The 22,173-nt window shown below is 38.4% G+C and overlaps 2 protein-coding genes across 5 annotated transcripts; one reads left to right on the top strand and one right to left on the bottom strand.

Moving 5' to 3' along the window:
* Positions 1-33: 33 nt before the first annotated feature.
* tdrd6 (tudor domain containing 6) lies at positions 34-15,639 on the bottom strand. 4 transcript variants are annotated; one of them, XM_044106717.1, is made up of 17 exons: positions 15,289-15,639; positions 6,653-12,294; positions 6,388-6,467; positions 6,220-6,255; positions 6,083-6,128; positions 5,697-5,764; positions 3,976-4,027; positions 3,781-3,866; positions 3,614-3,676; positions 3,206-3,224; positions 2,404-2,561; positions 2,288-2,327; positions 2,145-2,176; positions 1,992-2,055; positions 1,807-1,874; positions 1,456-1,510; positions 34-577 (listed from the first exon to the last, which is right to left on the bottom strand). In XM_044106717.1, exons 2-17 carry the CDS (start codon positions 12,216-12,218, stop codon positions 489-491), a joined length of 6,522 nt encoding a protein of 2,173 aa, XP_043962652.1. In that variant the 5' UTR covers positions 12,219-12,294; positions 15,289-15,639; the 3' UTR covers positions 34-488. The 4 variants fall into 4 exon arrangements, with proteins under 4 accessions (XP_043962652.1, XP_043962651.1, XP_043962650.1 ...); XM_044106716.1 differs by having other exon boundaries at positions 1,992-2,052; positions 6,220-6,279; XM_044106715.1 differs by having other exon boundaries at positions 6,220-6,279.
* Positions 15,640-18,246: 2,607 nt separating this feature from the next.
* sf3b6 (splicing factor 3b, subunit 6) lies at positions 18,247-20,117 on the top strand. The gene is made up of 4 exons (XM_044106723.1): positions 18,247-18,413; positions 19,080-19,198; positions 19,446-19,584; positions 19,721-20,117. Exons 1-4 carry the CDS (start codon positions 18,384-18,386, stop codon positions 19,808-19,810), a joined length of 378 nt encoding a protein of 125 aa, XP_043962658.1. The 5' UTR covers positions 18,247-18,383; the 3' UTR covers positions 19,811-20,117.
* Positions 20,118-22,173: the final 2,056 nt, after the last annotated feature.

Consider the following 22,173-nt stretch of genomic DNA (forward strand, 5'->3'; position numbering starts at 1 on the left):
TCAGGGAAGAAAGGAAGGGAAACCACTCATCAATACTGACCTGGAATATTTATTGGGTCAACACGAGAGAAAAAAAAGAAAAGAAAAAAAAAAGATTTCAAAGCATGCATGTGTTCACAACAAATAAAGAAATCGTTTCCACTCCACAAACCAACAGTATTTTAAATGTGTAACAAAATTAGAATCAAGAAAAAATACTGAAACTTTTACAAATAATTCTCCTGCAACAGTGCTCCAATCAGCATCACAAAAAACACGAACAAATTCCTACAGATAAACTTTTTTTTTCCTCAGAACAATGAAAAACAAGAGTTTTTTTGACTGATGAGTCAAATATATATATGTATATATATATGCATGTATATATACATATATATAGAAATCAAGACAAGCTAACTGATCTGTACCCGTTTGATTCAGAGCAGAACATAAGTAGCTGATTAACTTCGATCTGAGACCACAAAGTAAACCAAAAAAAGAGCAGGCCGTTATTCCTCTGGTTGCTGCTCGGGAAGATAATCAGCAGCTCCGTCCTTTACGATCAGACAGAGGTGAGTTATCTTTGACAGCTGGGCCTCTAGAAGAAAGCAAAACATGCGTGATTGTGAACGGAATTAGGAGATTCTCCCAACAAAACAAAATCAAATTGCAGGTGTGTCGAGTAAAGTTCTCGAACTGTACAACAGCTTTTATTGGTGCGCATTCTTTTCAAATCGGAAGGGAAAATTTGCCAAGTACTCGTTAAAAAATGTTACATTTCTATTCCTCCACTACAGACACTGGTAAACGGTTTGCTGTGTAGAAATATGATCTGTTTAAAACAGAGATTAATATAGTTTGATGTTAGACCACTATTCTGAACACAAATATAACAGAAACTCTGGTATTAGAACAAATGTATGCATTTTCCACTTATGCAGTAGTTTTTAATTCCACAAAGCTGTGTTAAACAATTAAGTAATGTTGTTACCAGTAACATTATGACTACTTCAACATATTTTTAAACAAGGAAAAGTAAGACGTAACCATCCGAGAAATTACTCAAGAGTAAAAAGTATTTGGTAAAAGAATCGAGTAATTGTCCTGGTGAAATGCCGAATGCTGGACATGACAAGGCCATTACAGAGAGACAAAATAGAAGTACATTTCTGCCAAAAAATATAAAAATATTTGAGTTTAAAAAGTCAAAAATTTGCTAGAAAAAAACTCAAATATTTTAAACTTTTGAAACCCAGAAGTGTCAACTTTTTTTCTAGAAAATTTCTGAGAATTTTCAGCAGAAATTTGATTTATTTTTTTCTATCTACAATAGATTTTTTTCTATCATACGCCGTCATATATTAGTCAAGTAACTCTGCTTCGTTACTGTTTTTCCTTGTGTGAATCTGAAACAAAAATCTTCTGGTGAATTTTCTTTCCCACAGACATGAGTAAGCGTTGGGGAACTTTTCTTACCGAAACTGTCCTCAGCAGACAAAGATTCCTCTGTGAGTTCACTGTCATCAAACTCCTAGGACAAAAAAAGTCCAGTTGTCAACATAAAAACACCAACAGACAGCTCTAGTTAATTTGTAGAACCAGCCAAATGTTAAAACATGATTATCTGATCTTATTGTAATATTTAGCTGAATCTTGTTCCAGTAGTCACTGACATTTATTTCTATTACGTTTAGCTACACCAGCCTTCAGCTGGCTGATAGAGCAGGAATTCTGTAAAAAGCAAATTCCTTAACAGTTCTATTAAACTTAAAGAGACCGTCAGTAAAACCGAGCTTTGAGAGTTTCTGTCGTCTTTTCTCCGTTTACCTCGTTCAGCGGTGGAGCCGTTTCCTCAGACTTGGAGTCTGTTTCCGATTCAGGATCTTGCTCCGAGTCTGACGGAACACAAACATGTCGGCATTGTTTATTTTTATTAAACATGAAGGAATACTCCATGATAAAGCGCAAGTTTCAAACGTCTGTTAAAGAAGTTTGATCGAGGTGTCCGATACCTTGAGAGACGTCTGCCAAACTTCTCTCGCTGACCAAACACGTCAACTCTTCATCCACGTTCTTCTGAAATGGGGTCACAATCGGGATTTACTCAGATGAAAGAACACGTAGCATAATTAAGAGGGGGGGGGAAAAAACCTGATATACATTACCACATCTGTGTCGGTTTGTGACGCCCCATCAGCTGGAAAAACAGAACGGGGGAAAAAGTAGAGAAATAGATGAGGAAAGGGGTCAAGAATGTGATCGATGTTCACGTTTAAGACATAAAGAAGTAGAGCAGGAAGTTCATTACCTTTAACGGGAACGGTCTCGCCTTCCGACGGCGAGTTGTCCTGAAAGACAGGGTCACGTTAGCTGCTCATGGATCACACATCAGATGAAGCAATGGACTGGAATTCTAACCGATACCTTGTCAGAGCTGGGAGTGCACGGTACCTCAACGTGCTGAGGAACATCTGCTACTGCCGCCGTGATTCCCGACACACTTTCTGTGCAGAAAGAAGGAATGGAGGGAAGCAAATGGCTTTCCAAACTTCCCCTCAAATCAAATCGCTTCCATTTAGAGGCTGTTTAGGGAAATCGGTTATTAGCCCTTGTAGGCCGAACATGTCGGTGACGACACAGACAAATTTGCAGTACTGCAAGTCTGCAACATTTGCGCCATCTGAAAAGTTCCAACGGTTTCTGACAGGGAAGATGTTGTACGTTCCAGCCAGTATCGGATTACGGTAATTTCACTCCCACCGTAGCAGGAAGTGAAATTACGGTAAGTTACGAAAGTAAAGTTTCTGTTGCTATAGATAAATGGGCAATATATACTTACTCACAGGACATTTAAAGAACTTCGAACAATTAAAATAAGCAAAAGTATCCAGGCAGCGATTTGAAACTTTGGATTCAATGGGGTTAAGGAACATCCATTCCTGAATTGCAACAGGAATGGATGTTGCAAAGTGCCAAACGTTGATTGGTATTTGAGAGAAATTATCACTCAAATGTTCCCAATAGAAATCAGGATGTATTATGTGCTGTATGTCTGCAGCACATATTTTCTGCCATTAGTGAATTTCAGTGCATGATGAAAATGTCAACGATGCCATTAATTAGAAAAATGTAAATTTTTATTCACATTCTCTTGCTAATATAGCTGCTTCTTTTAAGAAATGCTGACTAATCTGATGTTACTTAGGCAATCTGAATTATTACTCACCCGCCGAGTCTTCCTGGACCTATTGTTTCAAAACAAGAACAATTTAAGAAAAATCGAACAAATAATAGAACATCTTAAATGTAATTATGAACGATCAATCGAATATAGTGCCTTCAAAAATGTTCATTTTCCACATTTTGTCCCATTAAAGTTATCAATACATTTTAGGTGACAGACTATGCTAAGCATGTTACTGTGAAATGGGAAGAATGAAGCTGACTTCTAATTTTTATCTATCAAAACAAAAGGTTGTTCTTCATTTTGTGCTACTTTCCACAGGTCTCTCACTAAACTCATGATAAACATTGACGTTTGCAGCTGAAATGCAGCACGGTTCAAGAAGTATGAATGTTTTTGAAAGGTGCCCTCTGTAAATCGGTCATTTTGCGCAACAGCAGAATGTTTCACCTCATCTGACTCTTCAGGTGGCTCAGTTCTGTCACAAATATGATCTACATCTCCCTCAGAAACCTTTAAAAAAAAAAAAAAAAGTTAATTACACCACTTAACACTGATTAGTCAGCACCGAACTGAAAAGTTAGAATTCTCTTTGTACACATGATGTTGACACTCACAGAGATGGAAAGTGTCATTTCCTCCTCTATTGCATGGCTCTGACAATCTGCTGCACTTATCTTTTCATCAGAGGTTTGCTCTGAATCTGCAAACCAAAGAAAAACTTCTAGCAAAATTATAATCCAAGCAGCACAACAGATGCTGTAGGAAACACATTTTTTTAAAATTCTTTTCCAACTGATGAAGAGTTCTACCTGCTGGATGGGTTTCTTCCAAAGAGCAGGCCACGACATGAGGATCCTCACCCTGAAACAGCAATAATATTTACCTTTCAGGGTTCAAACATTTGCAACATGTTACCAGCTGAAGGTTTTTTATTTTGGTTTTTTTTTTTAGTCTGAAGTATTTCTAAAACTCTGTATGGAAATGTACAGCTCTGGGTGAAAACTTTGAGTTTTCTTTATTTTCAGACTTTTCTCCCAGGTTTAGTTTGGATTTTGTTGTCGACGTTGCCAAGGATCAGTGACACGGAGAGCAGATTCGTTCCACTAACCAGAATTAAATTAAATACTTTTGTAATTCAGAACGGGGCAAAATATAATATGACTCAAACATGAAAGAGATTCATCCCATGTGCACAAAAATACTTTTTCTTTTTTTTCGTGCCAAGATTAAGGGTTGAGAATACTCCAACGTCTTTAGAGTCAATACAAAATGAACTCTAGGTGATGAAATCTCCTCCACAACTTCCTGATTGCACTAAGGCCTGTGACCCAACCTGAAAATGCCAAACATGCCAAGCGAGTGAAGAAAGAGGTCTGCGTTTACTGTTTCTGTGGGGGGAAACGTGCAGTTCTGTTCTTTGCTTGAGGTTGTGATAGATTGTTGCACCATAACTGCCAAGACAGAATGATATGTAAATATTTGGCTGCGTCAGTCACCAGTGTGCAACTCCTGACTCAAATCGCTTCACAGATGGTCTAATGTGGCGTTAGCAAAACCTGGCTCTGCGTCCACATGCTGGGCGGAAGCAGCCTCTTCGCTCGCTGAGTCATTCTGAAACATTTTCAGACGCTGAGATGAAGATTTGACTCCGATTGCGGCCTTGTAGGTTTGTCACAATGTAATTTACAGTTACTGTCAGAGGTTCAGAAACACTTAGCAGAAATATCTGGTTTTTCCAAATAATTTAGTCAAACCGCAACGTTTCCAGGGTGGAATTATAGTCAAAGTAAGGTCAATGTTATTAAATATCAAGAATTAGGTTCCCTTTTGAAGTCAAATATATACATACACTCCCAGGAACATCTGGTTAAATGTCCCCTGCTATCAAAACACATTCAAGCTCAATTAAACACAGTTTATCTATGGATAAACAAAATGCCTTCTGGATAAAACTGTTTGATCACAATGACAAGAGGTATGGTAGGAGGAATCAAGATGGAGTCTTTTAAACCCAAGACGTTTGTGTCAACTATCAAGAATGGTGGTGGAAGAATCATTCTGTGGGCTAGGAATTGGTGTAATGCAGCAGCTTGATGGTTGAAATTGGAACACAGCTGGGTGCTTCAACAGGAAAACAGTCCAAAACAAGGGAAGTTTGGCGATAGATTTTATTAAGCTTCTTGGTTCAATTTCAAGCTTGTTCAGCCTATACGTAGCTAAAAGTTGGCTTGTGTCAGAAAAATGGCTCAAATGAACTAATACTGTTAAGGACAAAGGCCAAATATTCAGCCAGAATCTTTTCAGAAGGTGCTGCTGATGGACATTTAATAAAACGGTGGTAGGTTTGAGCCTGTATGTTTAATAGAATTAAAAAAAGCAGCAAAACATAAAGAACTCAGCACCAAATTACTTACAAGAGAAGCCCAAATTATTACGACTTCCATCACCCAAATCCTATCCGCTAACGTCTGACTAAAACTATAATTCGTCAATAGTCAAACAGATTATCTTCCTCACTTCTGTAACGTACCTGCACAATTGTAGAAACGTATTTCTCCTCCTCACATAGGGTGCCTTCTCCAGCCTCAGTTTCCTGCTCTGTGACAACAATCACACATTCAGAAACACGTCTTCATCTTCATTATGACTTGACAGAGAGAAATGCCCCATGACAAAAAATAACTACACAGAATATACAAGAATAAATAGTCCTCTCACAACCAAATTTAAGACCTGTCTTTAATGTATTTAAGACCAACTCTTTTTTTAAAAAACTAAAAACATTTTAAGACCTTAATTTTATATTAAAAGGCTAATCTAAATCTTAGGACATTTTATGGGATTCACTGTAGAAAAAGCAATTTTCAAAGAATCGAACACCTCTGCGTTACATGATAAACTTAAACTGTTACTCACCACACAACTGCTCTTGAATTATAGTTGAGGAAGGTGCCAGTTCAGTCTAATAAAGCAGAAAAATAAATGAAAAGTTAAAGCAGGTGAACCTGGGGTCATTCCAAATCACAGCAGACTTCTACATCCATCAGACATACCTGTTTTGATGAATCCAATTCTGTATCCGTCGTCTCCTTCAAAACATCATGTTGAAGATTCTTTACAGAAAAATAGTTAGATTTCATCCATCCTTAAATTTCCCCCATCACACAATGATAACTTTCATCAAGTTCATTTACTGTGACCCCAATATAATCTACATTTACCATTGTATCTCCTGATGTAAAGGTCATTAAGTCAGCCTGTAGGGCAGCAACATTTCTTTCTTCTGCTGCCATACCTGGAGCTTTAAGAGGAAGAGATAAAATAGAGAAAAGAAGAAATTAATGAAATGTTCTTTTTTACAAAAATAAAATAAAATGTGTTATTTGGATTAGCAAATTGACTAAATTGGATTTGTACCTTTTAATCATCAAGAGATAATTGAGGTGTGGCAATTACATGACAGAAAAAAGATGAGTTGAATCTTACCATTTAAAGTGTCCATCTCCGAGATACAGGAGGAAGTACTAGGCATCTCCTTGTCGCCAGTTCCACTCTCCAGCTCACCCTTGGCCCCTGAAGCACCATCCCTTGGAGAACCATCATCTTCTGGCTTTCCAGCAAGAAGCACTGAAGTATTTTCCTCCTCGGGATCTTGGCCAGTGACCACAATCACGTTTTGGCTCAAGCATGAAATGTCTTTTTCATCTGAAAGGTCTGCTGAAAGTTGCAAGAGTTCCTTTACGATACTATCAGAGGGAAAAATATCTTCAGGATGCGTCATGGCAGCAGGGACCATGATTATCCCTTCACTGGACTGCTGCTCATCTTGTCCAAACTCAACAACAGTCTCATTATTGGAGTCTTCGGAACACTCACTCTGCTTTGGGCTACTGGCTAACTTTAAGACCCTGTTTTCAACTGGAAGGAAGTTGAGCTCCTCTGCAATATGTTCCTCATCCAGAGACACTGTACAAGTGGAATAACTAGCAACATTATAAAGAAGATCTTGTAGAGCGTTGATTGAGTGAAGCTGCTGTGGAGTAGTCGATCCACCTGAATCAGGCATGTCTTCTGTTCCGAAGTAGCTCCAGCAGGTATTCATTGCTTCGTTTATCAGCTGACCTTCATGCTCCATCTCTACCACGTACTTCAGTTTTTCTTTTGTCCTTGTTACTCTGGTGATGGTGAGCTGTAGCAACTTGTCTGCTGTAAGTGCAGACAACTCATCTGCTGCTCCATCTCTCCAAAATCCGCGGGAAGTGTCGAAGCCTTCAAGCTCACACAGAAAGGCTTGGGCTGGAACTTCCAGTAAGGCAGGTGGTACCACTCTGACATTGGTGATGTTTGCCTGTGACTTGTTTCCATAGTCCACAAAAAGGACAGAAAGCTCATCGTCACTTTTATCAACAACTTCTGCGCGATACCAAAGTTGATCGTCACCAAACAGTGCAACACATGGCATTCCAAGATAAAGAGCATCTGGATTAATGTTTTGATCTGCTGCACTCTCAACTTCTGAAACAGCTGATGTTATCATACAGAGCTCCTGTGAATCAGCCAACTGACACCAAAACGTCTGATCTTCATTGATGGTTGCAACATAGACCTCAAACCGCTGCCCCTCTTCAATCTTTTTTTGGTGTGGGTAGCCAAAGCTGCAGGACGGCAATGGTTTCTCTGAGACTTCTTCCACTTTTGTTTCCTCAAAATGCTGCACCTGCTGCTCTTTCACTACTTTTTCTGGTTTAAAACCACTCCCCTCCTCTGTAGACAATTTACACCCAATATTCAGGCCGCCATCTTCCAGAGTGACCTCCCACACAGATCCAACCTGCTTGATGAACTGGCACTTGAGCACCTTGTCTCCACAGCTGCCGATGTCCTCTTTAAAGGCAGACACCACATGTGGTTCTAACACTTTCTCTTCTCCAAGAACAACAGCGTCCTTTAGCATGCAGTGTGTACTATAAACTGGCAACAGTAGAAGAGATTTGGGAAGTTGTTCCATTTTAGAAATTGGCATCGCTGCTGTGTTTCCAAAGTCTATAAACTCAACAAGAGCCCTTGCATGTTCAAGAGTTTCTTTCACAACAGCTCTGTACCAGGACAAATCATCTGCAAACTCTGCTTTGACGAGGTCACCTGGTTGCACAGCTTTGATAGGGCTTGCTTTTGATGATGAATCTGGATTGTTCAAATTCTCCACCAGAGAGAATAGGTCAACTTCTTCACTGACATGTTGCACAAAGAAGCTTAATGGACTGTCACAATGCGAGACATAAACATCCACTACTGTGCCAGGTGTGATGCATTTCGATGGGAGGTCTATGAGTTTTGGGAGTTTTTCAGCTAGGGTTTCCTCTTGGGATTCTGTGCCAAATGATTCTGAAATGAACCTTTCAGTTATAGGGGGGACACCCACTTTTCTGGGTCTAAACTGACCACTTGCTTCCTCAGAACCATCGTTAGTCAATGTTCTGTTTGACTGCCTTTGAGACGGAGTTTTGTATAGTTCTCGTGGGACTGGTCTGTGCTTCTGAGTTGTGGATTTCAATGCAGACCTCAGATTCTCATCAGCAACTTTACCGTCGAGCTTTGTTTGACATGGAGGTTTTGGGGTAGAGAAATTGCTCTTTTTAGAAGCTTGCTCATAATCTTTACTGTCCATAGCTCGGTTTGAAAAAGTCCTTTCCATCTTTGGTACATGAGTTGCTGGAGCCTGATGTGGTTTCCAACTCTGGCAGACAACTTGCTCTTCTTGCTTCTCAATCTGAAATGTTTTCTTTATCTTTGCATTAATCTGGGTGTTCCCATGGTACAGCTCTACCAGTAATTTGCCATCAGCTTCTCTAGCCACTATCAACGCACGGAATTGGCATTCTGTTGCAGTTTTCTCAAACCATTCATTTACCTCACTAGGAACATCAGTAGGAACATCAGAGAGAGCACACACAACTGCTTGCACAGGCACAGACATAATGTCATTTGCCTCTTTGGGCACAGGGAGCAGGTCAGACTTGTCCACTTGAAGAGTCTCGCCATAATCCACAAAGTGAACCAGTAGTTTTGGTCTTGTGGCCTTTATCTGAGCCCTGTACCACTGCCCATCAGTGTATCTTGCAAAGCACAAGGTCCCAAAGACTGCTGGAACCTTTACCCTCTCAAGCTGTTGGCAGAGAGTGTTCACCCTCATTGTAAGATCTTTCATAACGTCAGCATTCTTGTCAAGATGGCAGAAGAAATCGCTGACACTGTTTACGAACGCCACAGTGACTTGCTCCTCTGTGCCAGTTTTGATATTGTGCGTCGAGTAGTAGTATGTGTCCAGACGAAAAGATGGCCCAGAGGCTTTCTTGGGAGGAATGTTTGTGACGAGACTGGCCAAAGTATTGCAAATGCTCTCAAATGGAGTCTCTAGATCCACAATGTTGTGAAGAACCATTTGTTCCGAATGCATGACAGCATAAATGGTGCACTTCAAAATGATAAAGTTGGAGGCAGTGTTTTCAACAAAGTTTTGGAACCTTTCCTTTGCTTTGTAGTTCCATTCGTTAATCGCCGATGTAGAACTGATGAGGTTCAACAGGCTACATCGAAACGCTTGACCGTGGAGAGTTAGAAATTCTGGACTTATCTTTCTCAAGTCAAAGAGGGAGACAGTCTTGGTCTGCCCATAGTCCACAAACAACACATCAACTTGAGGGGTTTCATGTTTGCGAATGACTAGAGCTCTGTACCACATTCCATTCTCAGGGTGACGAGCTACACAGGCAGCATCTATATTAGGCTCAAACTCACTGTTTGCATAATAGGCCTGGATGTCATGCATAAGCAATCTCAAAGATCCGGCGTTCTGAACCAGTTGACACCAGAAGTCATTTGGGCTTTCAATACAGGAGACATTGACATCAAGGACACTTCCAATGGGAAACATTTGTTCCTTAAAGGTACTGATTTTTCTCTCACTGTTTAGAAGACCAAATGTAGGTCTGAAAGAGATTCCAATGTCTTTACAGACCTGTGGCAGTGCTGCATCAGTAAGTGGTGCTGAAGATACAACGGAAGGCTTCATTGCACCTTTAACTGTGGGTTCTCTCAGAATCTCAGTTCTTTCCGCAAAGCCATTTGTGCACATTTGTGTATTAACATCTTGTTCTGTCTGTACTTCAGGATTTATCAGTTTGACAACATAGCTGTCACTGTATCTTCCTTTCACATGCACAATGAGTTCTTTATCTGTGACTGTCTTGATGAAATATTCTAAAGCATTTGTACTCCATCTCCCATCTTTTGGTCTGACACCAGCCAGGGAACATTTCAGACCCAGCTGGGGCATCTTTCTGCACTCGGCAGGGAGGATCCGGATCTTACTCCTATCAACCACTTCAGTGTTGCCATAATCAACAAAGAACACCTGGATTTGTGTCTCACCAACTTCTGTCACAGTTGCTCTGTAGAATTCACCATCTTGCGCCTGTGCAGCACAGTAGAGCCCAAGAGACGGATTTATAAGCATGTGCGTATTCGCTGAATCTTGGTACAGATGGTACATTGTGTCCAACAGTTCCTCCAGATCTTTTCTGTAGTTTTCGGTTTGGATCCAAAACTCTGATGGGGAGGATACGTGATGAACAACTGCCAAATGTGAGGAGTTTATGATGAGGTCTTCAGAAGGAATCTCTTCCACACTCTGTTGGGAAGGTAGCGTCTTTCTTTCTGGTTGGCCCGGATGCTGCTGGGTGTAAACTCCACTTGGTAGGGCATAATCGCCAAGTGTTTTCTCATACTTTGGGAAACAGTTTTCTTTGGAACCAAACAAGCTGTTCATGTTAATGTTGTCATCACCATATAGTGTAACAAAGTAAACTTGGTCAGAGATGCTTCGGTACTCAACTTTGGCTATCACAGTCTTGTGAAGCAAGAGTGACTTGAGGAAGTCAATTTCACTTGTTGTCCATCCTACCTTTTTGTCAAGGATACCATGGAGGGAGCAAACGTAAGTGACAACAGGCATCCTGGTAAACTCTGCCGCAAGTCGTTTCACATTTTCCACCTGGACAAACTGCTTTGTTCCATAATCTACATTTAACACTTCCACCACTTTATTTGTTGGGAACACCTGCTGTATGACAGAGCGGTACCACCTACCGTCCCTTCCTCTTGCTGCACATGGATACCCAATCATGTCTGGGCTTATCATGCAACTGGACACTTTGCTCTCGCAGCTCTGTGTAACCTTCTCAGTTAGTTTCTTTAATTCGTGAGAGAAAACTTTCAACTGACAAAAAATCTGTTGAGGATTTGTCACTTCTGTTACAATGACGGTCTCCACAGTTCCTCCTGGCAACTCTGGGTACATGAATAGGTCCTGCTTCTGCAATCGCTCACCTGACCCCAAATAGAGCTGCTGCACCTCTGTCAATCCTTCAGCTCCACTGATTGATTTCAGTGACATGTGGAGAAAGTCCTGGAAGGATGCTGGAGACAACTTTTTTGCAAATCCCATCTCATACATTTGCTTGGATATGCAAGGGATGTTCAGGATAATCATTCTGTCTGGCCCCAGCACATCTTGCACATTTGCGTTGACCAACTTTCCAGTGAAAGATTTTAGAAACTCAAGAGCCACTGGAGACCATCTATTCTCAGATGAAAGTGGTAACACATTTGCTAGTACGCATAACTCCACTTCAGGGGGCAAAAGAAAATATTCTTTTTTACCCCATGCTAGCTTGCTTGTGGTCCCAGTGTATGTCAGCCCTCTGTCAATGAGGAAGACACTATATTTTGCCCCATTTCTGGAGACAATGCGTGCTCTGTACCAAGTAGTATCAATGTGAACTAAGCACAGGTCACCAGGATTTCCTTCCAGGTCTTTAAATAGAGCTCCATGAGACTGAATTTCATCAGCCAGAATCTCATAATCTGTTGATCTCTGCTGACTAAACTTTCCCCAGAATGCCACCAGCTCACATAAGGGATGCAAGTGAACTCTGATTACAAGCACTGTTACATCTGATCCTCTTGCAGGAAGTCCAGGGATTGCAGACATTGTGGCAGTTTCCTGGACGGCAGCTGCTCATGACTTGCCACCTTCTCAGTGCCGGTGTGCAGGTACTGAATATTACCTGCGAAAAAAAACACACACAAAAAAAACACATAATGACAAAACCAAGACTGAATCAGAATCTTTATATATGGGTCAAAGAGCTAATCTGAAATTAAAAGCTCATGACTGCCAAAAACAGATTAGATTTGATAACGTAATGTGAACCACATAGATGGTTAACCCACAAGTAACTGGGCTAACATTAAAAGTCCTTTCTCCTCCTCAAAAGAATTGGAGATTTTCCTGTCAAACACAATTCACTTATTTGGGAATTAGAAATTGTTTAGATCAATCTAAAAGGGTAATATCTAACTTTCAACATTTAATTCCATTTTATATATTTTTTTTATTCATGAGAAATTTTAATTACTATCCAAAATTGTTACCAATACTTGAGCAGTCTTTGTTCACCATTAAAACTCAACTTCTACAGTTTAATTTTATCTGAAAGACCACTGCAGAGAGAACTAACCGTTGTTCACCCCACCCTTTTTAAATAATTTGTTTTCATCAAAAATTCAAAAAACATTTGTACACCAGCGGGTACAATGAGTACAAAGGGAACAGTGTTGAAGAATAAAAATAGAACAAAAAAAACAAAATCAAATCAATACAGAAATTACATATTAAATTCTCATTAATCTTGTTGAGAAGAAATGCTTTTTATTCCCTTTTGTAGTCAAGTACCTTGACTGTGGAGATTTATAAGTTGAGTTCCTTGCAGGGGGTTGACCATTTCTTCTTTTAAATGTGAAATGTTACCACACAGTAGAAGTTGGGTGAAGAAGATGAAGTCTTTATCCATGCTCGTATCATCAAAGCATTATATAACATCTTTCTCTGTGTAGTTTTCTGCCTTATAATTTGTACACCTCTTCAAAATGTAATTCTATATTTACACTGACAATATAATGAGAAACTGTTTCCATGTCTAGTTCACAGAATGTATAATAGACGATATCAAGTCTGTGGAGTATATTTTATGCACAATTTGATAGGTAACCTCTAACTATTTTCCTCCATTTAAGCAAATCTGCCCTTCGTTAACTTCTTCAAATAAAGAAGACTAGAAACATTTCATATAAAGGTAATTTTCTGTAAACACGTTCTCTTAAATATATTGCAGCATATCTTTTTAGTGACATATACTTCACCAAACACTATAGTGTTTCTAACACTAATTATGCCCTTTTTTAAATAAGTACAAGCATAATCTGTGTGACCTGAGGAAATATGACTTAACAAGAACAACCTTGTCTAATTTCCTGACTAAATATTTTTAGTTGCCCTGTGCACTAAATTGACTGAGCTATTGCAGCTCTGATATAACGGTGTTAGAAGTCTCTGAGAAATAATCTCCAAATGCAAAAATCATAATAGGCTTTAACATAAATTTGGGGCTTATGAATCAAACGCTTTATTGAAAACAGTAAACAAAATGTAGCAGTCATCAAGTACAAACTGCTAATCAAAATTAGTCAACGATGGTTGCTTGTGCTTCTTCCAGGCAAAAATCATAATTGCTCATCACTAATATCCTTTATTTGCAAATATTTCAGTGTCAGAGTTTAGAAAACGCTTTCTCCAAATTTTCAATACTCGGTTTTTGAGAGGTTTTGGGATCGATTTAATCAATCCTTGGGAGCAATTCACCTCTCAGTATCTACTCTTAACATACTTTTTAAATATGGGCTCAGTTCTTTACAATTTTTAAAAATAGAATTCACAATTCACACCAGGATTAATAGAGAATTTACTATCCTTAAATGAGCAAACAGAATGTTAAACTTCTTTTAAATTAATTTCTCAATCACAAGTTCCCTTATAGTCGATATCAGTTTTGTTTATCTTAGAAATGTGACTGTTCTGTCTTCATTTTCTAAATCTGGCAAATATTACGTTTCATAAAAAATTGAGACATACTTCAAAATTATATACAGATCTTCAAAAATCACATTGTTAGTCTTAAGCTAGCCAATAAATGATAGCTCAAAATTTCCCCTCTCCAATTTAAAAAAGTATTTGGAGCACCTCACAAATTCTCCCCTAGCTTTGCCCTCAGAAAACTCATAAAATTCCAGTTGTGGTGTTGAAAGTTCCTTTGAGACTTCTTCTTTGGTTTTCTTCAATATTCTCATAATTTAATATATGATATTATTTGGGATTCTCTCCCTTTTTTCCCTTTTGGGCAAGTTTTGCTCAAGTTCTAGTTCCCATTTAAGTCTCCTCCTCAGAGAATGTAAATGAGTGTAATATTTTTGTGATAGTTGTCTATAATGATCATTTCTTGAATTTGTTCAGACCGTTATGGCTCTCATGTTAATATGTCTGGTCTTATCGCCATCTTAGTCGATCTCCGTAAACCCTCGTTCACCCGATCAGGGTGTTACCATGATTCACTATACCACAGAAATATCACAGTGTTAATGCGCATGCGCAGCACAGAAAACAACACGATGCATGCGTCAAATTATAAACACTACTGTTAAACATGTATTTGTTGTTCATTATTATTTTTGTTTCAGTGAGATACACTGAAGTAATTGTATTTGAAGGACTATGCTGACTCAGCATAATACCTATCAAAACTTAATAACCCTTGGTATGTTACTTTGAGCATAGCATTGTGGACTTCCGGTATGCTATTCTGACAGGGTATACCAAACCAACAGAACACCGGCACATGTTCATTACCGACCACAGCAAGATTAGTTTATCATGCAAATATATATGATTTTGAGCTTCGAACAGATTTTTGTGTGAAAAACGTTGTATTTTCCTAACCAGCAATGTGAGATCTACCCAAGGACGTTATCCTTTTGTCAGAAAAACGCCATATGGGATACAGTTAGCAAATTTTATTTTCAGTAGCAACTTGGCTAAGTTACTAGATAAAACGGCCGTTAACATAACAGGTCATGTTGTTCGCTTAATTATTAACGGTCTTCCAGTTGTCCCACAAAGCCTTAGCCGTAATTAATCGAAAATTATTTGCTCCAATATAAAAACTCACCGGTTTTTTATTCTTGCCGAACCTGTCCAATCCTCTTAACACCTGAAGTGACGGTAGCACCAACAAGCCGCCTTGGCGTTTTCACCTCCGCCCAGCAGATCCACGAGCAGCCGCGCTGACGTTAACAGCGTCGAAACTTTCCGCACTTTCTACTGCTTTAAAAGTCGGTCGAGTCACGATGCTTTTCTCTTGCGATGTTCTGTGTTCTCAGTGAGAAGTTTAGCTGTTCCCAGAGGAATTTAGTTTAATGAGCAAACCTTACTGCACACAGCCGTTAGCTAACGGTCGCTAGCCTAAAACCCCACACAAGCGCGTGCCTAACGTTTCTCTCTTCTTTTTTTTCCTCCTCGCGTGACCCGGAAACACCCTTAGGTTAAATAAAATAGCGTTTAAAAATATAAAACAATACGTTGTCTAATTTTCAGGTAAAAATAAAAAATATATGTAAACATAAACGGTGAGTTTAAAAACCATTATTAATTAAATGTATTAATAATTTTATAAAAAATATAACCTAATGTTAAGCTTAACTACCTTCATTTATCAGTTTATGATTAGATGTCAAACGCTTATTTAAAAAAATCTGTTTCTGTCAGATATGAGAACAGTTATGAACTTCTACCGTTTTCATCCTTCCAACTATTTTCTAACACCCTTGTCCTTAGTGGGGTGGGGAGGAGTACTGGTGTCTGTCTCCAGCTAATGTTCCAGGGGAGAGGCGGGTTCACCCTGAACAGATCGCCAGTCTGTCGCAGGGCAACACAGAGACAGACAGGACAAACAACCATGCACACACATACTCACACCTTGGGAGAATTAACTTTTTTTGTTTTTGTACTGTGGGAGGAAGCCAGAGTACTCGGAGAGAACCCACGCATGCACAGGGAGAACATGTAAACTCCGTGCAGAAAAACCCCGGGCCGGGAATCGAACCCAGGACCTTCTTGCTGCAAAGCTGCTACCAACTGCGCCACTGTGCAGCCAGACTGAAGTGTGGAAAATAGGCAAGGAGTTAAAAAAAACTAGATTCATCTAAATAATTTAATTGCCTTAAGAAAGGAAATAACCTTTTTGCACACGTTGATAGAACCTCCAAGAACCCAGATGTTGGGTTCCTTCATAGTGACTGAAAAAGGACATGTATGGAAATTGTACTTTTTGCAGTGAACCAGGACAAGTTCCGCTGTCTCTGTCTGGTTACAATGTGTGTATCCTGTTGGATGCTTGGCTGTTGTAGTAGTGTTGGTGACACTTAAATCTCCTATTTGGAGTTGAATGAATACAATTTCTTCTTTTGTATTCGATTTTGTTTTCCCTCCTTAAAGAGGCGACAAAATACTGTCTTTCGGTGGTTGGAACAATTATTGCTTGTTTTCGTACTGATGGAAATGTACTCTTTTCCCAAATCATTCTACACCATTTTAATATGATCTGTTTTATCTGCCATATGTGGCAACACTTTGTAGCCTAAACCATCTTTCTCAGGTGTGGTCTGACAAGCATCATTAATCTTTCTTTTCACTTCAAATGTGTTTAGAGCCTGAGGTAAAGGATCTCCTGTTCTTCTCAAATATTGAGATGCTGTGACCGTACTGTGTTTCAATAATATATTTCCTCATCACAGAGATTATCTGAGCTGTGTATTTTCTTAAATGCTAAAACCAAAAGTTTAGGTTTTTCATGAATGGCTACGGTCACCAATCTTTAACACTGGCAACGCATAATTCCTTCTATTGCAGTACTACCTCTAAAATTTGCATCTTTTCATGTTTTTATTACCATTGCTTATGCCCTTTTATATTGGGCTAAAGTGTCATGTGCATGTACCATTCCATTGACTGACATTTAATTTTGTTTTTCTACACCTATCACGCAAAAGTCTTTGATATTTCCACATCTTATCACATTTATACAGTATTCTTTATAAATATTCTTGTTAGTTTTCTCGTTATTCCATCTAGGAGTTTTATTTATTTATTTTGTCATAGCTCATCTTTAGCTAGGTTAGCCGTCATTGTCTATTGTAGAGTGCTTTGATACTTTCTATTAGCTAATATTTCAGTGTTGGAAACAAATATATCAAGTTCTGCGTCTGTATTTTGTGCCCTGTTTTATTGTGCTCATTCCCTATTATTAATACAAATCGAGCTATGATTATATATTCCTCGGCTACCTCACCATTTGTGTCAATTTTATTACTTTAATTCACTAAACAGCCTTTCAAGGCCAGGTAATGGCTTGTGAAGCTGATGAGATATAGAGACGCCTAGTGGACATTTTTGGAAATAACACAGCCATACTGCAGGGTTGTTTTCTTTTTGTCTGGTTGTTCGAAAAGCCCGAAACTGCAAAAGATACGATAATGCAAAAGTGGAAAATTACTCTTTTTTCTTTCTTTCTTCCTTTCTGTTTTTACAATTTAAAATTGGATGCAAATATATCATTTTGATATTTAGAAATTTGATTGTGTATATTGGAGGCCGTATGTGCCGTATTTTAATTAACATAGAAAGAAATTAATAATATACACTTGCAAGTAAATAAAGAAAATATAAACATATTTTTACATAAATATTGAAATGTTTAAGCAATGTCCTAATTACACAGCAAAATAAATAAATAAACGTCATGTTTAACGATTTATTTAATGACCTGTTTCAATCAGTGGCTCGTTTTTCTTTAGGAATTTAACATCTCTTCCATCAATAGGAGAGAGAAATCCTAAATATGATATATGACGAATATATATCATATTTAGGATTACTGCATTACGACAATAATATACTATAATGGTGGCTAACTTATATATCTGCATTTATTTTAGGATATAAGTCAGAATGAGTGTAAACCTAACTGCTTCGACAGCATAGCACGTTCATAAAGATGATCTCGAGCAACAACAGTCCCCGTGTGATGAATTCCATAAATTCATTTCAGCACCACAGGGGGCAGCACTGCGTTGTTTGCCTCTAAATTTGTAACCGGAAGTTTGTCACAAACCAGCGACTGTTGCCATTTTGACGAGGACAGGAAAACCCAGAACACTGCGTGCTTGTTATTTATCGACGTATTTTTGTTCAAATTAACCCGCTACCATGGCTATGCAAGCAGCGAAACGCGCTAACGTAAGTTAAAACCAATCGACTAATGTAAATATTAGCTAAGTCCTTACATACTTAATATCCGGTTCGTTGTTAGCAGTAGTTAGCATGCTAACTAGAGCGCCCGAGAGGAGCCTCGGTTACTGTATTTAAAGCTATTAGAGTGCTGATTTCTATATTTGTTTCACTCACGTTGAAATCTGTAATACATCACTTGTGTGTGAGAGCATTAAGGTATTTTCCTAATTGTTTATTAGGCGAAAAATGCTGTCGGACACGAATGCTAATTATTAGCAAATGGGTGTTTACGTATACAGATGTATAATTTTGTGTTTTGACTAGTATTACAAACGTTCAGAAGCTTGGAATATTTTGACAAAAGTCTATCAATTATAAGTATGTTAAGAGTTTGAAACAGAGCTGCTCAAAATTTGTACCAAGTCCTTAAAACGTTAAATGTTCATTAAAAATACGAAATAATCTGGTAGCTACAATTTAAAAATGTAGTAATAATCTTTTTGAGCTACAATTTTACTTAAACTGGTTTCTTTGCTGGTCCTTAAAGTGTACAAATAAATGGTTTGGAATGCATTTGCATTTTGTTTTAAATTGAGAAGCCGTAAACAAGTGTCTAAATGTTGTTGCTTCCTCTGTGATTCCTGAAAATGTTTTTTTTTCTTGCCATTGCAGATCCGATTACCTCCTGAGGTGAACAGAATCCTGTATGTCAGGAATCTTCCTTACAAGATTACAGCTGAGGAGATGTACGATATCTTTGGGAAATACGGACCGATACGACAAATCCGAACGTAAGCTCAGTTTCAGACACTTCTTTGGGGAATATATTGAACTTTAAAGATGGAATGTTTTCCTACATTGACGATAAAAATCACCAACGTGCTTTACTTGCGAGATTTTTGCTTTTGCTGTTTTATTGTTATATAAAGAACATTATTGGTTTAAGCCAGGACGTCCTCTGCACATGTTACGTTTTGCTGTCAATAATTAAATTGCGCATGTTGGTCTGGTGCTCACTGTGTTTGTTTCTCCTCTCAGAGGGAACACACCTGAAACCAGAGGAACAGCTTATGTTGTGTACGAAGACATCTTCGATGCCAAGAATGCCTGCGACCACTTGTCGGGCTTCAACGTCTGCAACCGTTACCTCGTTGTTCTGTACTACAATGCAAACAGAGTACGTCTCAGTGGCACAAGCTTCCACAGTCTGGTCCCCCAATCAAAGCCAAATTGTGTTCACTTTGTGCGAGAAAGGGTCAATCCGTCACATTGGTTCCAGTTAAATTTGATTTCCGTGTTATTGTTTTTTGCAGGCGTTCCAGAAAATGGACACGAAGAAGAAAGAGGAACAACTGAAGCTCTTAAAAGAGAAATATGGCATCAACACAGACCCTCCGAAGTAGCGTCTCCGAGGCCCCCCGTCTTTCAGTTTTCATTCTTTGTAAAAACAAAAATTATTTCCCCTCTTGATTGGTTTATGGTTGTGATTGCAATTGTGGATAATGCCATTTTACACATTTTCTTTAATTCCTCTTGCTTTAAATTGAAGCCAGATAGTTTCTATTTAACTGTTCTATTTTGATCCATTCAGTTCAGCAGAAATGGTCCTGGTCTTTTTAGTCATTTCTCTGAACAGCAAGCTGGAGTCAACATGAACCGCTCATGTAGATTTAAACTTTTCTGTAAAATAAATGTTTCTTTTTCTAAAAAGCCTGTTTCCCTTCTTTTACTCACATTCTGTGTCGCCCTGTGAGTAAGCCTGTGAGATCAATACACTTCAATGCGAGCTTTATGCAACCAGGAGGATTCTGCTTATGTGTTTGACACGTCTAAATGTAAATCCTCAAAATGAGATGTAATATATTTTGGGAAGGATTAAAAAAAAAAATTTCACCCAGAAATCAGTTCAATTTAAACTACACAATAATGCATAAATGTTTATATGGCCTTTTGTAAAAAGGACATAACAGGAGTGACACTTGAGTTTTCTCATTTTAGTCTATAATGAAATTAGAACTGAAATCCAAAAGTGGGCGAATTTACCAAATGAATTTCTACATTACGAATTTCTATTTTGAAAAATGTCTAAAACGTGAAACAAGTGCAGACTGCCTCCTGCAAGAATTCACATATTTCAACAGTAAAAGTTGAAATATGTAAATAATTAACATCTATTTCACGTTCAGAGTTAGCTTGCAGTAGCGTTGAGCTAATGCTAGCTTGGAATTTACTTAGCATTATTTGTTACATTTCTGAGTATTTGAGTAAAATCTAGCTTTACTTCTTAAATAGTTATGTCTTATTAGCTACAGGTCCACCAACCTGTAGCTAATACAGGTAGCTAATTTATCACAAAAACGTAGTGTTTTTGTGATAAATTATTTTTGTTCAAATTCTAGAGACGCTTGGATTTTTAAAAAAAATGGCAGCTTTATTTCTAGTTTGGCGTTTTAAACCCAATTTACAGTTGCAATTCAATCGAAATTTAAGGTTGTCTACAGACAAACTAGGTCGTAAAATGAAAATTCTGAATAAGTGGTCATTCAATAAAGGTCAATACATACTCATTAATAGCGGATAAATTTGTTCATTTATGCGAGGTGACGAGAACACAATTTTCTGTTCTTGGGGATTATGTATCACCTTAAATTAAAAACTAAATACTGATCAATAAGATGTTAACATCAAAGAAAATACATACCAAATCAAGAAATCAAAGTGGAAACTGTTGCATTTATTAAGCATTACTAGGCTTTTCCATTCCTGGAAATTCCAAATATTTCAGCTGTGGATGTTGGTTGAGAGGATGGTTGGTTGAGTTATCAGACCAGACAACTGCCCATAGAGTTTATTTTATTAGATTAAATCACAATACAGGGAGTAGTGCAGCCATGTCGTCAGGGACACAATACATGCTACAAAAGAGTCGGGGTTTTTTTGTTAAATTTTTTTTACACTGTTGCCATTCCTTTGACTTGGTATCCTCTCAGCAGTAACAGGGTCGTAGTTAGAAACATCATCAGGCCTAAGATGTTTAGATTGGACACTTTACCAGGGTTACAATCCACACTGCTGAAGGGACAGAGATGGACTAACATGATAAATCTTTATTGCCAAATCTGCTTCTTTCTTCTGTTATCCCACTAAAAAAAATACATAAAGTCTGGAATATACTGGGGCCAAGCAAAGTTAGTAATGTCAGCGTAGGGAGGTACTACTTCACTGGACTTCGATGTGTAGAACGTATGAAACAAAGGGAGTAAAAAACATACAAAAATCGGACTGATTGGTAAAAGGAAAAATACTTTGAGAGGACAAGTTGTAAAAACCTACTGAACAGAAAACCTCGACCTTAAGAGCTGACCTCTTGGAACACCACAAACACCTCGCCTCTGGGTTACTTTAATACTCACTCTTAATTCCTTGTAACGATATGCAACCTGTGAGCCAAAATGAACTAAATGTGACAAATAAGTAAAGACAGTTGAATTGGAGTAGTTTTTCTAAAATAACTCCAGCCTGTTCAATCCTAAATCAGTCGCCTTCATTGGGTTTGCCTCGGAGTTCTGCTAGTTTAGCTCTCGTCCAAAACATCGCTCGGCGTCAGCCAACTTGTAACGAGATAAGTGTGCTCAAATGCACATCAGGCAGGGGATATTTAGGTCTTAGCAACATATAGCACAGCTAGTCTACAAGGAAACATGCTCCCACAGTTAAAAGCAATCCAAATAAAAGGTCTCAACGGATCACAGAGCTTACAACCCGT

The sequence above is a fragment of the Gambusia affinis genome, linkage group LG22, assembly GCF_019740435.1.
Source record: "Gambusia affinis linkage group LG22, SWU_Gaff_1.0, whole genome shotgun sequence".
NCBI classification, from domain to species: Eukaryota; Metazoa; Chordata; class Actinopteri; order Cyprinodontiformes; family Poeciliidae; genus Gambusia; species Gambusia affinis.